The 13,036-nt window shown below is 45.8% G+C and overlaps 1 protein-coding gene across 1 annotated transcript; it reads right to left on the minus strand.

Annotated features, from left to right (window-relative positions):
* Positions 1-1,343: 1,343 nt before the first annotated feature.
* Positions 1,344-7,622, minus strand: LOC144256034 (palmitoyltransferase ZDHHC19-like). The gene is made up of 6 exons (XM_077801206.1): positions 7,495-7,622; positions 7,064-7,185; positions 6,435-6,574; positions 5,813-5,982; positions 5,273-5,378; positions 1,344-1,433 (listed from the first exon to the last, which is right to left on the minus strand). Exons 1-6 carry the CDS (start codon positions 7,620-7,622, stop codon positions 1,344-1,346), a joined length of 756 nt encoding a protein of 251 aa, XP_077657332.1.
* Positions 7,623-13,036: the final 5,414 nt, after the last annotated feature.

The following is a 13,036-nucleotide window of genomic DNA, read 5'->3' on the forward strand; positions in this document are numbered from 1 at the left end:
GGCCAGGCTCTAGGTACAGGGGTGCCCAAGAGTGACCCAGGGCCTCCTGTCTTCCCAGGCTCCCAGGAAGCCTGACCTCCCTCGACCCACTTGTGAACAGCTGTCCCCAGACAGTGCTGACCCAGCACCCACCTCTCCTGCCTTCTCAGGGCTCTCAACCCCTAGTGCTTCCCTTTGCAGGATCCTTGCTCTGTCTCCATTGGCCTCACCTGTCCTCTCACCTCATCCTTCCAGGTACCCTTTAAGGTCTGTCTCCTGCTGTTCTGCTCAACTGATCCAAAGATCGTGTCACCACCCCACTCCCACTTGACTGTCTTACCACTCGATTTTTCTAAAAATCTACCTTCATTGAGTTTTATTATCTGGGAGACCAGTGGCAGCAGGGGATGCCCAGACATATTTCCCTAGTCAAAAATCAGATTTTCCAAGAAAATCTGAGCTGAAGACCTTCAGTACACAAAGCAGGAAAGGTCAAGCTCAAAGGTCATGTCCTTCCCAGGACTCTGACTGGCTTCTCCTCTCCCTTATTCTACTTTCTCTTTCCCCTGAGTCCATCCATCAGCCTCGACCACTCCTCCTTCCAGAACAGGTTGAGTTTCACCCCAACTTCATGAGCTTTAGGTAGAAAATACTCTGTTACAGTGGAAAGTGGCCCAGCAGCACCTCTATCCACCCCAAGTCTCCAATGGCCTACACATGAAGACTTTCATCTAAAACACTCTCCTCCGCCGAAGGAAAGACGATTCCACATCAGAACAGCTCTGGAATATGTCCAAAAATCAACTCGAATCAATGTCCTCTATGAGGTTCTGCCTCCTTTAAGGTGTTCACAGCTAATAAGAAATAAGTATACCACCAGGTACAATGGCACACACCTGTAACCCCATGGAATTGGGATTTTGAGGCTGGAGGATCACAAGTTCAACAACTTAGCAAGGCCCTCAACAATTTAGTGACACCCTATCTCAAAACAAAATAGAGCAAGGATTAGGGATGCAGCTTTGGTGGTAAAGCACCTGTGGGTTCAATCCCTAGTACCAGAAGAAATAAATTAATTAATAGCAGAGCATTAAAAATTACAGAATCTTTAAACTTTGAGAAAGAATATTTGATTAGATATATATCATGTGTAGAAAATATTGATCGTACATAAAGTATAGAAAATGTTTAAGGAATGATAGTAAATTTCTAAGAACTGAGCAGTAAATGTGAATACTGTCCTCCCCCCACATGGAACCCTATCACACACAACTGGAATCCAACAGCTCTGAGGCACCCAGACCATCCTCTCTCACTGGCTCCACTCTTGGGGCTCCTGTTCCAATTCTGTGTCTCAAACACCCTCACACTCCACAGGACCAAAATCCAGCAGCATCTTCTTCTTGCCCCATCTTCTGCCCAACTTCCTGTTGTCTCTTCTTCTTCTCCTTATCCTGAGGGGTCAGGACACAATTCTTCTCTCTGTTCCTTTCCTCTTTCCTTCTATCCCCAAATGTTGGTTCTTCTGTTTGATGGTTCACTCATTGATTCAGATGTCTTTTCTCTGTGTGCTGGGGATTGAAGAATTCAGGGCCTTGCACATGCTAAGCACACACTCTACCACTGAGATGCACCCCCATCAGAAATATTTCAGGGCATCAAAAATGCTTGGGTCCAACCAGGCAGGGTGGGACACACCTGTAATCCCAGTGACTTGGGAAACTAAGGCAGGTTTGAGACCAGCCTCAGCAACTTAGTGAGACCCTGATTCATAATAAAAAGTAGCAGGCACTGGGAATGTAGCTCAGTGGTAAAGTGCCCCTGGGTTTAATACCGAGTAGCAAAAAAACAAAGCCCCATCACTGCACTGGGGATGGAAAGCACACCGCAAACAGCATGGCCAGCCTACTTTCAGTGGGTGAGGGCAGCTGCAACCTGAGGCCCTGTGCACCAAGGGGAGTGGAAAGGGTAGAGCAGAGAGAGAGTATCATGGGAACCATGTAGGCAACCCAGCTCACACCACCCAGGTACATGCAGAGGAGAAGCCCAGAGAGTTAAGTGCTGAGACAGCGACTTCTGGTTTCAGAGGCTGTGTCTAGACCAGAAAGAGTAGTCTGAAGATGTCTGCTGAATTTGGCCATTAATGAGAGTATCATCCTGACAGCAAGGGCTAGGCAGAGCTGGGCCAGGAAGTAAAGGGGGAGCTAGTGAACAAGGTCAACTCTTTCAGGAAATAAGGCCCAGAAGGTACAACAGGTGGAGTGGAGGCCTGGGATGTTAAGGCTGGGACTTGTATGACTTTTAAGATGAGCACAAACATGTGTAGATGACCATGGGAAGGAATGGTAGTGATGTAACAGCAGCACACAGGGCACTCTCTGGTGCCATCCACTCTTCTATGAGGTTTACATGAATTAATCCACAATTCCCTGTTTTACAGATAGGGAAATTGAGTGACCAGGGGCTGAGTAGCATACCCCAGGTCTCCCTGCTGCTCAGTTCTAGAGCTGCGATTTGAACTTATGTGGTCTTCACCAGAGTCTTTGCCACCAACCACCAAGCAAGTGAGTCTAGGAGGAGTTGCAGTCAGGGAATGGAGTATGGTGGGAGTGAAAGTTGGAGCATGGGATCAGTGCCTGAAATTAGTGCTGCCGTTAATAGAAAGGAGCCCTGTCTGGTGAATCTTAGAGGGCAGACCACATTTAGGTCCCTTGAGACTTGGGGATCCTGGACTTGGAAGGCCTCACTCTGAGTAGAGGAGGAAGAGCAATGGACTATGGCCTGACCTAGGGCAGGAAAAACCACAGGATGGAGGAATGGAACAGGCTGCCAGGCAAACTCAATGATGATACTAGAAGCTGGAGAGAGGAGAAGACAGGCAGACCACAGGGCTGAGGAATAAGGGCCAAGCACAGGAGTCACAGCTGGGAGGGAACCACATATGGCAGTGGTGGATGGGAGGTGATGAGCAGACAGGCTCCTCTGTCTGTTCAGCTATCTCAGGGTCTGAAGCTTCCCCTCCCCCACTGATGCCGCCCACCAGTCTTCCTGAAAGAGCCTTTAGTTAAGTGATTGCCATACTAAAGGAATCCCAGGGCAAAGATGCCCACTATATCATTCCTAGTGGATGCTCAAAGAAAAAGCAATAAAGACACAGATGGGAAAGAAAGCAATGAAACTGCTCCACAGGACATGAGGTTCCTTTTAGAGTGAACAACAACGAATGCTGGGGAAGAAGCTCAGTGGTCGAGCACCCCTGGTTCGATCCTCAGTGCTGGAAAAACATCAACACTAAGGACTCCTGCTCTTTGGAAGATGCGATGAAGAAAATGAAATGTCAAGCCATGAATTGCAAGAAAAGATTTGCAACACATACATCTGAATCCAGTATAGAGAACTCCTGAAACTCAATAAGAAAACAACACAGTTTTTTTTTTTTAAATGGGCAAAGTTTGGAGCAAACACTTCACCATCAATATACCCATGGCTTATAAGACACAAAAATATGCTCAATATCATTAGTCATTAGGAAAATACAGAGTGGAGCCCTAGTGATATACCACTACTCATTTATTAGACAGGCTACAATTTGAAAACAAAAGAGAATAGTGACCAATGACAGTGTCAAATGCTGGTGAGGATGTGGAGCAACTGGAATTCTCATTCATTGCTGGTACAAAATAGAAACAGTAGAGTTGTTTTCTAAAACGTCCCATATGTTTATCTCATGACTCAGCAATGCCACCCTTAACAATTTACCCAACAGAAATGAAAACTTATGTCCACATGTCTATGCATCAATGGTTGTTGTAGCAGCTTTATTTATAACTGCCTGAAACTGGCTGGGCACAGTTCCCCATGACTTTAATGGCTCGGGAAGCTAAGGCAAGTGGGTGACAAGTTCAAAGCCTCAGTAACTTAGGAAGGCCTTAAGCAACTTAGTAAGACCCTTTCTCAAAATTTTAAAAATTTTTCAAAAAGAAAACATAAGGGTGCTGGTTGTGGGGTGGGTGAGGCTGGGATTGTTGCTCAGTGGTTAAGCACCTCTGGGTTCAATCCCTGGTACAAAAACAAAACAAAAATTCTGCCAAAACGTAGATGCAAAGTAAAAATACTTCAATTGGTGAATGTACAAATAGTCTGTACAATACTACAAGAAACAAAAGACAATAAACTACTGATTTGAGCAACTACATAGATGAATCTCAAATGCATCGTGCTCAGTGAATGAAGCCAGACTAGAAAGCCCAAAACACCATTGATGCATGATTCCAGAAAGAGAAAAACCACAAGGACTCAGGGAGAGAAAATGACAACAAGAGATGAAAGGATTTTCTGGGGTAGTGAAACTGGTTAACCTTGATCTTGATGGAGAGTACACAATGTCATTTGTCAAAATCCCTAACTATAGATGAAAAAGGGTGAATTTACTGTTTCTAATTACCCCTCAATGAATGACATTTTCACAAAATTTTTCATGGCTCCCAGGTTTCCAGTTCTTCCAAATAAAATTCCAAGCTTGGCTTTCTGGGCCTTTCTAATCTTGACCCCCATAGGGTCAACCTCATTGCCCATGTCACCTTGTGCTTGAACTAGGATCCATTTCTTCATCATTCTGTTAACACCCTACTTTCAGATTTCTGTGCCTTTCTACAAAATTGTACCTCTCACAGTCAATGCCCTCCTGTCTGCCTCTCCAAAAGCACACCTAGGACACATGTTCTCCTCTACAGCGTGGGCTTCGCCAAACTCCCAGTCTCTTCCAGTTGGCTACACCACTCAGGACTGACCCCTTGCTCAGAGTGTTCCTGGTGTCTCCCAGTGTTATTCTGATGGCAGGTTGCTTATCAACACAAGTGAATGATGTACTTACTCACCCCTACACCCATCCCTCAAATAACCACCACCTAGAACACCCAGCACACAGTAGGCTTTCTTTTTTTTTTAAGAATTTTTTAATATTTATTTTTTAGTTCTTGGCAGACACAGCATCTTTGTTTGTATGTGGTGCTGAGGATCGAACCTGGGCCACACGCATGCTAGGCGAGCACGCTACCACTTGAGCCACATCCCCAGCCCACACAGTAGGCTTTCAATGCAATGCACCCAGGAGGCAGAATGGCCCCAAGCTCCAGGGTATAGAAATATCTGAGCTGCATCTTCAGAGGTGGGTCTGGAAGGGCTCATGAGGCATCATCAAGGCCAAGGGCAGTGGAGAAAGTGCACAAAGTGTCTAATTGAAGAGGTGCAAGATGCCTCCACACAGCCAAGGGCACACACACTCACCACTTACCTTCTCCTCATAGGGTCGCCTGGCGGTTCCCACAGCCACTGCCTTGATGAATAATTGCAGGATGAGCGGGACCAGGAGGGCCCCAGCAGGTACAGCCACTAGGATGCTGTGCACAGGCTAAGAAGGGAAGCCATGGAAGAGCTCCTCCCTGGCCCCGCTTTCGACCCCACTACTCCCTCCTTACCTCCCGCCCCAGGTAGCACTGCCCATGGCTCTCCCTCCCTGGACTGGACAGTTAGTCCAGTATAACCAAGGGAAACCTCCCTCCACCACACTGTCCTCCCACCTGTCCCTTTTCAACTTTCATTACCCTACTCTGTGGGCCCCTAGATTCTTAACTCCACAGGCATCCTATCTCGTCCATGTTCCTGACTCCACTGGCCTTCCAAATGTCCTTCACAGGTCCTGCCAAGTGACTTCTCCCTCTAGCCCCACCCACGTCAGCCCCTCCCCTGTCACCCTGACCCTACCGGCTGTTTGCCCCTCCCTCCCCACCACACCAGCTCTTCCCAGTGTGGGCCCTTGGGACTGTGTGGATACGTCATGATTTTGTCCAAAAACGCCATGTTCCTCCTGCGTGTGATGGAAACCACGCAGGTGGCCAGCACGGTACCCAGATAGAGGCACAGGGACACGATGAGTAGCAGGTAGAGCCGGATGTTTCGGTGCCCCACGCAGTTATTCACCCACCTGCAATGGTGGTCGAACTCCTAGGGGAGAGGAGACAGGTCTGAGGGCCCTTCTGGAATGGCCTCCATCACTCCCTAATCCTGGGGCCTCCCCTAACGCAGCCCTCTAGGCCGCCTGCTCTTGACCTTACATAAGGGTTCCCATCTCAGTGAGAGCACAGTTAGGACCCCATGGCTCATCAAGTCACCTGTCCTGAGTGAGGTCTTTAGAGACAAGACCTGCCTGGTGTCACGTGGACAAGGACATGGAAACTCTGGGCCTCCATTTCCTCAAGTACTGGAAAAGGATGAAAAAAATGCCCTTCCACTACCGGCTGTCTGCTCTTGTGAACCATGTTCCCAGAGTGCCACATGAAGCACTCTGGGAACATGGTCTGATACCCCCACCTGGCCCACTCATGATGTGAGGTTCCTGGTCCTGGCCAGGTGCACGGAGATAGGTTGGTGAGCGGACAGGGAGGAGGAGCACTCACCTCCACACAGATGTCACACCTTTTGCAGTGGAAGGTTCGGGGCAGGCGGTGAAAATAACATGTGGGACACCACGGCATGTGGTACAACCTGCCATTAATTCGTGCCATGTACACAGTCTCAGGGTACTGCTCGAAGGCGCCTGGCAGGGAGAGAGGTGTGGGAGTGGAGGAGGCCCTTGTATCACTCTGATGCTTGGGGCAGCCCCATAGCATCACTGGGCATCAAGAAGTTGGGGACGAGGAGGGCAGGGGAACCCCAGTCCCTGTTGAGCAAGCTGACCACTCAGATGGGTGGCAGTCAGAGAGAAGGGCTGTCCAGCACAGGAGCTCTACATGGAGCTCCCCCTGTGGAATAGTGATCAGTGCTTGGAGTCGGGTGTGAAATGGGAAGGAGGAAGGGGTAACTGCGTGGTTGGAAGAGCCTGCTGCCTCTCTTGCCCCGCCCTCCCTTCTAAAGCAACTGGAAAACCTCCAGGATTCTGTTTTTCACACTTCAGTGGCTTGGGAAATGAAGTGCCAGGGCAAGAAGGGATCCTGAGGCCACAGGTGGGGTCAGCCCTTTACAAATGACCCCTGTAGGCACCAGCCTTGGGGTGCCACCTCCCTCTCCCAGGAGTCCGAGGCCTTACCTCTGTGCAATATTCCTGGGTCTGAAAAATTCATGCCAATGAGGCTATACAAACTCAGGAGGCAGAGAAGTCCGGAGACCACTGGGTAGGCCCACTCTCCATTTTGCGCCAGTGCTCGGCCTCTGAAATCAGAGCCAGACTCCGTTCTAGTCAGGGGCAACCCAGAGCCCCCATGAGGTCAGACCCACACACCTTAAGGACAGATCTGAATATCCAGGCTAGAGACAGACCCCATTCCCTCCACCAAATGTCACCAGCATTACTGGCCTCCAACAGTCCCCCCAAATCCTCAGGCTTCCCACATCTCTGTGCTTCCCACTTAATATCCTCCTTCCCCTCTTGGCCTCCCTCCACCTCCCTGCCTCTGCACTCTCACTGTCTATTTCCCTTCTGTCTCTTTTTGAGAACCCACAGCTGGCCCAGAGACTCACGGAAACATAAAGAACACAGCACTTAGAGACACCAGGGCTGCCACAGTGAAACAAGCCCAGAGGCTTGAGAATAGCCAGGATCTGGCTGGGGGTCGGGGTGGGGACAATGAATCGTTTGATACAGTCATGCTGCGATGGCTGCTCTCAAACAAATGAGAGCCAAACGCTCCTTCTCCTGGCTTGGCACCCAGGGTACCATGACTACAAGTGTGACATCAGAGAGGTTCCGGAATGGGGGCTCTGGCTGCTTCCTGTGCCCACTGATATCAACCTTCCCCTGGCCTCACATACACACTTCTGGACGGGGACATCCTGCTCTTACAATGTGGCTTTGTTGGAGCTTGTGAGGATGGATGTAGTTTATCCCCCAAAGGTTCATAGGCTGGAGGCTAGGTCCTCGGTGCGGCAGTGTTGAGGGGGTAGAACCTGCAAGAGGTGGGGCCTAGTGGGAGGTAATTTGGCCACTGGGGATGAGGCCCTTGGAAGGGAGTAATGAACTTCTCATGGGTCCCTGTTCCTGTGAGAGGGGGTGTTATAAAGAGAACAAGACTCATCCTCCCCAGTTTCTGGCCATTCAGACTCGACCCCTGGCATGTCTTCCCACCATGATGCCATTCACCATGTTGTAATCACTCTCACCAAAGATCAGTCTCAGGGGCTACCAAATGTTGGATTCTGTGCTAAATAAACCTCATCTCTTTATAAAGTACCCATTCTTGGGTATTTTGTTAGAGCAACAGAAAGCAGCTAATACAGAGACAATGTCATATGGTTTATGGGGAGAAGTTTGGTGATGGTTAGTTATCCCCCTTTCAGGCCCAGTGCTAATGGAAGTAGGCAGTGCTCCTCGCTTATCCTAGCGCCACTTCTTCCTTTCTGTTCTAACAAAGCTCTATTTTGGGGAGGAGGTAGAAAGCTACCAACTAAATATCTTCCCAGTTTCCCCTCACTTCCAGGGTGGGCTTTATGACATACTTCTGTCTCAACATAAAACATAAAATGGGCTGGGGATGTGACTCAATGGTTAAGCAACCCTCCGTACAATCCCTGATGATGATGATGATGATGATAACATAATGATAATAATTTGTACATATTTATGGCATAAAACATATTTTGAATCATGTATACATATACATTATTTCATAATCTTTTTTGTGTTGAGAACCCTTGAAATCTACTCTCTGAGTCATTTTCCAGTGTATATAACATTATCAACTGTACTCATTCTGTTTTATGTTATTATTAACTGTAGTCATCTTATTGTACAATAGATCCCTTAAACTCATCCCCCTCATCTAAGTGCTATTTGGCCTCCTGGAACCAGCATCTCCCCCATCCACACCCCAGCCACTCCTGGGCCCCTGGCAGTCACCATTCTGCTCTCTGTTTCTATGAGTTCAACTTTTATAGATTCCACATGTAGGTGAGATCATGTGATAGTTGTCCTATGCCTGGCTTATTTCCCCCAGTAAAATGTCCTTTGGCCTCATTCAATGCCACAAGTGACAGGACTTCCTAATTATATTTAAAGACTAAATAGTGTCCCCTTATATTACTAAACCACATTTTCTGTATCAACTCACCCACTGATAGACACAGCTTTTCCCATTTCTAGGTTCTGAGAATATTACTGCAATGAACATGGGGTGCAGATATCTATTAATACACTGATGCCATTTCCTTTGGATATATATCAAGTAGTTGGATGTCTGGATTGTAGGGTAATTTTTTTTTTTTTGGTGCTGGGGATTGAACCCAGGGCCTTGTCCATGCATGGCAAGCACTCTACCAACTGAGCTCTATTTTCGATTTTTAAAGAAACTTCCCATATTGATTTCCCGAATGACTAGACTAATTTAAATTCCACCAAACATTCTACAAGAATTCTAGTTTCTCCACATCCAGACCAGTACTTAATATCTTTTGTCTTTCTTTTTCTTTTATTTATACTCGAGTTGAACCCAGGGGTACATTACCCTGATACACAACTGCAGACCTTTTTAAGTTTTATTCTGAGATCAGGTCTCACTAAGTTGCTGAGGTTTACCTTGAATTTATAATCCTCCCACCTCAGCCTCTTGAGTTACTGGGATTAAGGCATGTGCCACTGGTTCTTTGGTCTTTTTGATAATAGCCATTCTAATAGGTGTGGGAGGGTATCTCATTATGATTCTAATTTGCATTTCTCTAAGGATTAGTAATGTTGAACATTTTTTTCAGATTTCTCTTGGTCAATTGTGTTTCTACTGAGAATGCAATGATATTTGAGTCACAGTCTACCTTCAAATTTTATGTCGATTTCTGTTTTAGCACAAGAAGGGATGACATGCATTGGGTCATGGAAAAAGGTCAGGAGTGGTTCTAGAATCATAAATACCGGGTCTATTGAGCTTTGGATATATATATATATATATATATATATATATATATATATATATATATATATATATATATATCACAGTTTCTCTATCCATTAGTCTATTCACGGGCATCCAGGCTGTTTCCACAGTTTAGTTATTGTGAATTGAGCTTCTATAAACATGGATGTGGCTGTGTCTCTGTAATATGCTGATTTTAAGTCATTTGGGTATAGACCTAGGAGAGGGATAGATGGGTCAAATGGTGGTTCCATTTAAAGTTTTCTAAGGAATCTCCATACTGCTTTCCAGATTGGTTACACCAATTTGCAGTCCCACCAGCAGTGTATGAGTGTACCTTTCCCCCCACATCCTCATCAACATTTATTGTGGTCTGTATTCAACATACAGGGCACTTTCTGGTACAGCCACTGTTCTATGTGGTTTACATGAATTATACCACAATCCCTGTTTTACAGATAGGGAAGTTGACTTACCAGGGGCTAAGTAGTTACCCAAGGTCTCCCTGCTGGTTAGTTCTAGAGCTGTGATTTGGACTTATGAGGTCTGGCTCCAGAGACCTTGCCACCAACCACCAAGCAAGGGACTCCAGGAGGAGTTGCAGTCAGGGGGCAAAGTAGAAAGGGAGTGAAGTTGGAGCATGGGATCAGTGCCTGACATGGGTGCTTCCAATAATGGAAAGGAACCCTGACTGGGGAATCCCAGAGGGCAGACCACATTTAGGTCCCTTGAGAATAGTGATCCTGGACATGGAGGGCCTCATTCTGAGCAGAGAAGGAAGGGCCTATGGCCTGACCTGGGGCTGGAAGAACCACAGGATGGAGGAAGGGAAAAGGCTGCCAGGCAAACTCAATGATGGAGTGAAGCTGGATAGAGGAGAAGACAGGCAGACCACAGGGCTGAGGAATAAGGGCCAAGCTCAAGAGTCACAGGTGGGAGAGAACCACATATGGCAGTGGTGGGGTGCTGAATAAAAGGATGGGAGGTGATGAACAGACAGGATCCTCTGTCTTTTCAGTTGTCTCAGGGTCTGCAGCTTCACCTCCCCCACTGATGCTGCCCACCAGTCTTCCGGAAAGAGCCTTTAATCAAGCGATTGCCATACTAAAGGAATCTCACAGCAGAGATGCCCACTCCTATCATTCCTAGTCAACACTAAGAAGAAAAAGAAATAAAAACACACATGTTGGAAAGAAGGAAATAAAACTGTTCCTCACAGAGGACATGATTTTCCAAGTAGAATAAATAACAACACTCAGTGGCAGAGCACCTCGATTCGATCTCCAGAACTGGAAAAACAACACCACTAAGAACTTCTGTTCTTCGGAAGATGCTATGAAGAAAATTGAATGAAAAGCCACAGATTGCAAGAAAAATTTGGAAAACATAGATCTCAACCCAGTGTACACAACTCTTATAACTTAGTAAGGAAAGAAAACGATATTTTTTAAAAGAGAAGTAGATTGGAGCCAACTCTTTGCCAAAGACCTACCAATGGGCAAGAAGACATAAAAATAAGCTCAACATCATTGCTCATTAGGAAAACATAACCTGGAGCTTAAATGAGATGCCACTACTCATTTATTAGAAAGGCTTCAATAAAAAGAGAAAACAAAACAAGAAAAAATGACAGTGTGAAATGTTGGTGAGGATGTGGAGCAACTGGAATTTTAATACTTTGCTGGTAGAAATTAGGAATGGTACAGTGATTTTGAAAGAAAAATGGCAATTTTCTACAGAGTTCTACCTACAGTTACCTTATGACTCAGCAATGCCACCCCTAAGAATTGACCCAACAGAAATGAAAACTTAGGTTCGCATGCCTGTACACCAATGTTTGTAGCAGCTTTCTTTATAGCTGTGAAAAACTAGCTAGGCACAGTGGCCCATGCCTAAGTTCTAGCCACTTGGGAGGCTAAGACTGGAGGATTGCAAGTTCAAAGCCAGCCTCAGCAAATTAGCAAGGTTCTAAGCAATTCAATGAGACCCTGACTCAAAAGAAAAAAAAACCTTTAGGAAAAATAAAGGGGGCAGATGGATCAGAGATGCAGCTCAGTGGTTAAGCACCCCTGGGTTCAATCCCTGGTACAAACAAAACAAAATTAAAACACTGTGGGAAAACTAGATACAATGAACAATCCTTCAATTGGTGAATGTATAAATACTCTGTAGGAATGCTATTCCCAGTGTGGGCCCTTGGGACGGACTGTGTGTCTATTTCCAATAGACTTAAAATCAGCATACTACAGTGATGCAGCCACATCAATGCTAGAAAGTAGCTCAACTCACAAGAGTTTTACTATGGAACCAACCTAGGTGTCCTTCAACAGACGAACAGATAAAGAAAATGTGGTCAATATGCACAATGGAATATTACTCAGTTTTAAAGAAGAACAAAGTGATGACATATCCCAGTAAATGAGTGGAAGTTAAGAATATCAGACAGAAACAACTGATAATTAAATTTCCATGAAGCTTGAGTAAGACACACTGGACAAAATACACATCAAAGTATTTCAGAATGAAATACTTTGCACAGCAAAAAGGGAAATGCCAATGGATGAGTAATTGTACTTACTGGGAAATAGTGAACTAAAAAGTAAAGTAAATGAGGACTTACAAAAATGGTTTCCATAAAAATGATTGATTTAAAATATGAAAGTCATTGATATATAAACAATGAATCATTACAAATCACCTAATTGTAATAAAATAAAAGGTACAAGAAAAACACATAAATTATATGTACAGAATGTAGAGAATAGACTTACACTGAAAACTTGTAATTTACTCTTTTGGGGGGACAAATAAAAGAAAACACTGGCAGACAAAGTTTAGAACACAGCTTTTAAAATGATATACCATATGCACAACTTTAAAAATGATACATGCGTACTCCTATTTAAACCAGGTGTTCCTCTTTCTCCCTTCAACATCCTCCCATTCAGGCCAGCCCCCAACCAAGTTTCCCTTCACACTTATTCCCCCAACAAAGCCCCACTATTGAAGCCAGGTACCGGCCCTAAAACCTCCACCACACAAACTCAGCTGCCTCCAGGAGCACCCAGGAACAGCACCCAAGTGCCTCTGCCCCACTGCCCTACAACCTCTGCCACACCCACTCAGCTCATGTCAAGAGCACCCAGGAACAGCACACTAAC

This window comes from Urocitellus parryii, chromosome 7 (genome assembly GCF_045843805.1).
Source record: "Urocitellus parryii isolate mUroPar1 chromosome 7, mUroPar1.hap1, whole genome shotgun sequence".
Classification (NCBI taxonomy): Eukaryota; Metazoa; Chordata; class Mammalia; order Rodentia; family Sciuridae; genus Urocitellus; species Urocitellus parryii.